Source organism: Asparagus officinalis, chromosome 1, assembly GCF_001876935.1.
Source record: "Asparagus officinalis chromosome 1, Aspof.V1, whole genome shotgun sequence".
Classification (NCBI taxonomy): domain Eukaryota; kingdom Viridiplantae; phylum Streptophyta; class Magnoliopsida; order Asparagales; family Asparagaceae; genus Asparagus; species Asparagus officinalis.
The window spans coordinates 124,600,569-124,602,701 of record NC_033794.1 but is presented as its reverse complement, the minus strand read 5'-3'; the positions used below and the strand labels follow the sequence as shown (position 1 = coordinate 124,602,701).

General features: G+C 44.0%; 1 protein-coding gene across 1 annotated transcript in view; it reads right to left on the bottom strand.

Annotated features, from left to right (window-relative positions):
• LOC109841157 (LEAF RUST 10 DISEASE-RESISTANCE LOCUS RECEPTOR-LIKE PROTEIN KINASE-like 1.2) overlaps positions 1 to 2,133 on the bottom strand; it is a 3,775-nt gene extending 1,642 nt beyond the window's left edge. Inside the window, 3 exon segments of the mRNA XM_020410041.1 lie at positions 65 to 337; positions 1,393 to 1,543; positions 1,591 to 2,133. Of these exon segments, the coding sequence (XP_020265630.1) occupies positions 65 to 337; positions 1,393 to 1,543; positions 1,591 to 2,133 (967 nt within the window).

The following is a 2,133-nucleotide window of genomic DNA, read 5'->3' as shown; positions in this document are numbered from 1 at the left end:
ATTAAAAGGTATGAGTGAAAATTAACCTAGAATTTTTTTTTTGTCAAAAAAGAAAAGTAATTACCTTTATAGACAGTCCCATAGCCACCATCACCAAGTTCTTTTGATCGATCAAAGCCATTGGTAGCCTCCACAAGCTCTTCATAAGAGAATAAGGGTGTCTGGCAATGAAAGCTTATTGTTTCAGAATCTTTCTTCGAAAATGATGAAGAGAAATCTTGGACGATAGCAGTGGAGGGAGTCAAGGATTTCGAGTACTTCTTCTTTAACTTGTACTTGTAGCAGAAGAAGAAGATTGTGCATGCTAAGAGGAAGCCTCCCACTCCGCTAACGACACCTGAGGACGATGACAATGTCGAAAACTGAACATTTCAATCAAAGGCGCATTTCTTGAACAAGAGGAGTAGACAACAGATACTGAAATAGCGAGAACTTGAATATATATATATGAATCTGCTAAAAAATGTGATTGTTCGTATAATGTAGCAATTATAGCAAGAAGCTAGTCTCTTGTAGTACAAATATGCTAGATTTTACTGTTTATGTTTGCTATGTAGTGATTCAACAAAATGAATATTACTGCGATTTCCATCTTTACCAAAAAAAATTAGTTAATGGGGGTATCCACACAATGTCATTGCCTCATAAATATTGCATTATCAAGATACTGGACATGTTTATTTATCGCTTTCTAGTGATATATATAAATCTATGTTTATTCGCAAAATGTGGAGTTGAAGCAAATGTTTATTTATCGCTTTCTAGTGATATATATAAATCTATGTTTATTCGCAAAATGTGGAGTTGAAGCAAATGACCATAATAATTCTGATGATTCAATATATAAATCTATGTTTATTCGCAAAATGTGGAGTTGAAGCAAATGACCATAATAATTCTGATGATTCAATACAACATACATTAAACTGAATTTTCGACAAAAAAAAAATAGAGATCATGTCCCATATTTCTACGTAATAAGACTATAGGTTTTTATGGCCAAATATTACCCTCACATCAAAAGGTTTGATATTACATAAATTGGAGTAATACTTGATGAACTGAGGAAGGATTATCACCTGCAATTATCCATTTGCTACGTGAATTATGTTGGCTTTAATAGGATCGGCCTAAGCTTCTTAACTTGCAAACACAAGGGAGATTTTGGACTAAAGTGGCCGAAATCTTAATGATGGAGAGACTGCAGGACAGAAAACAAAACCTGCACTTGTTTACAAAACAAAGTGGCCGAAATCTTAATGATGGAGAGACTGCAGGACAGAAAACAAAACCTGCACTTGTTTACAAAACAAAACCGGAACCTGGGAGGTTTTCTTTGGGACCGAACAACAGCAAACACTAGTAAATAAGAAGAAAAAGTGAACTAATTACCAGGGCAAGAACCGGTGAAAGTCCCGTTAGCGCAAAAACAATCCCGATCACGACTTCCACAATACCCACCCGACCTCTGGCACCCCTCGCACCACCCCTCCCCCGCCGTCCACGTCGCGTAGAACCCCTGCCGCAGAGCCTGTGCGAACGCCTGATCCCCGTCGTTCGCCAAAGTCAGGAGCTACACCCTCCCAGCACGACGTCCTCTGTGTCGTTATTGAGACGATAGTCCGCTGTGTCGTTATTGAGACGATAGTAAGAATTTTGACCGGCCGAGCAGGTGATGTTGAAGGTACTGGAGATGGGGCGGGAGACGGAGGAGGAGGAGCAGTTGATGAAGACGGTGATGTTGCGGTCGTCGCCGGTGTAGCGGAAGAGGGAGGGGTCGAGGTCGAGGGCGGAGTTGGCCGAGGAGGGCTGGGGGCAGAGTTGGTCGAGGAAGGCGGGGTCGACGAGGGTGAGAACGCGGTTGGGGGCGTCGAGGGAGAGGACTTGGTAGGTTTTCTTGGAGATGGATAGGGTGAGGGTGTTGGAGGGGGAGCACGAGAGGGCGTAGTCGGGGAGGCCGCAGGAGTCGGGGCGGAGGGAGCCGGGGAGGAGGAAGGGGTAGGAGACGGTCACGGTGGTGGAGTGGGGGGCGCATTCAGAGTGCTGAGAGGAGGCGGAGGGGGAGGTGAGGGTGAGGAGTATGAGGAGGAGGAGGAGAGGGACGAGTAGGGGGAGGTGATGATGGAGTTGCAT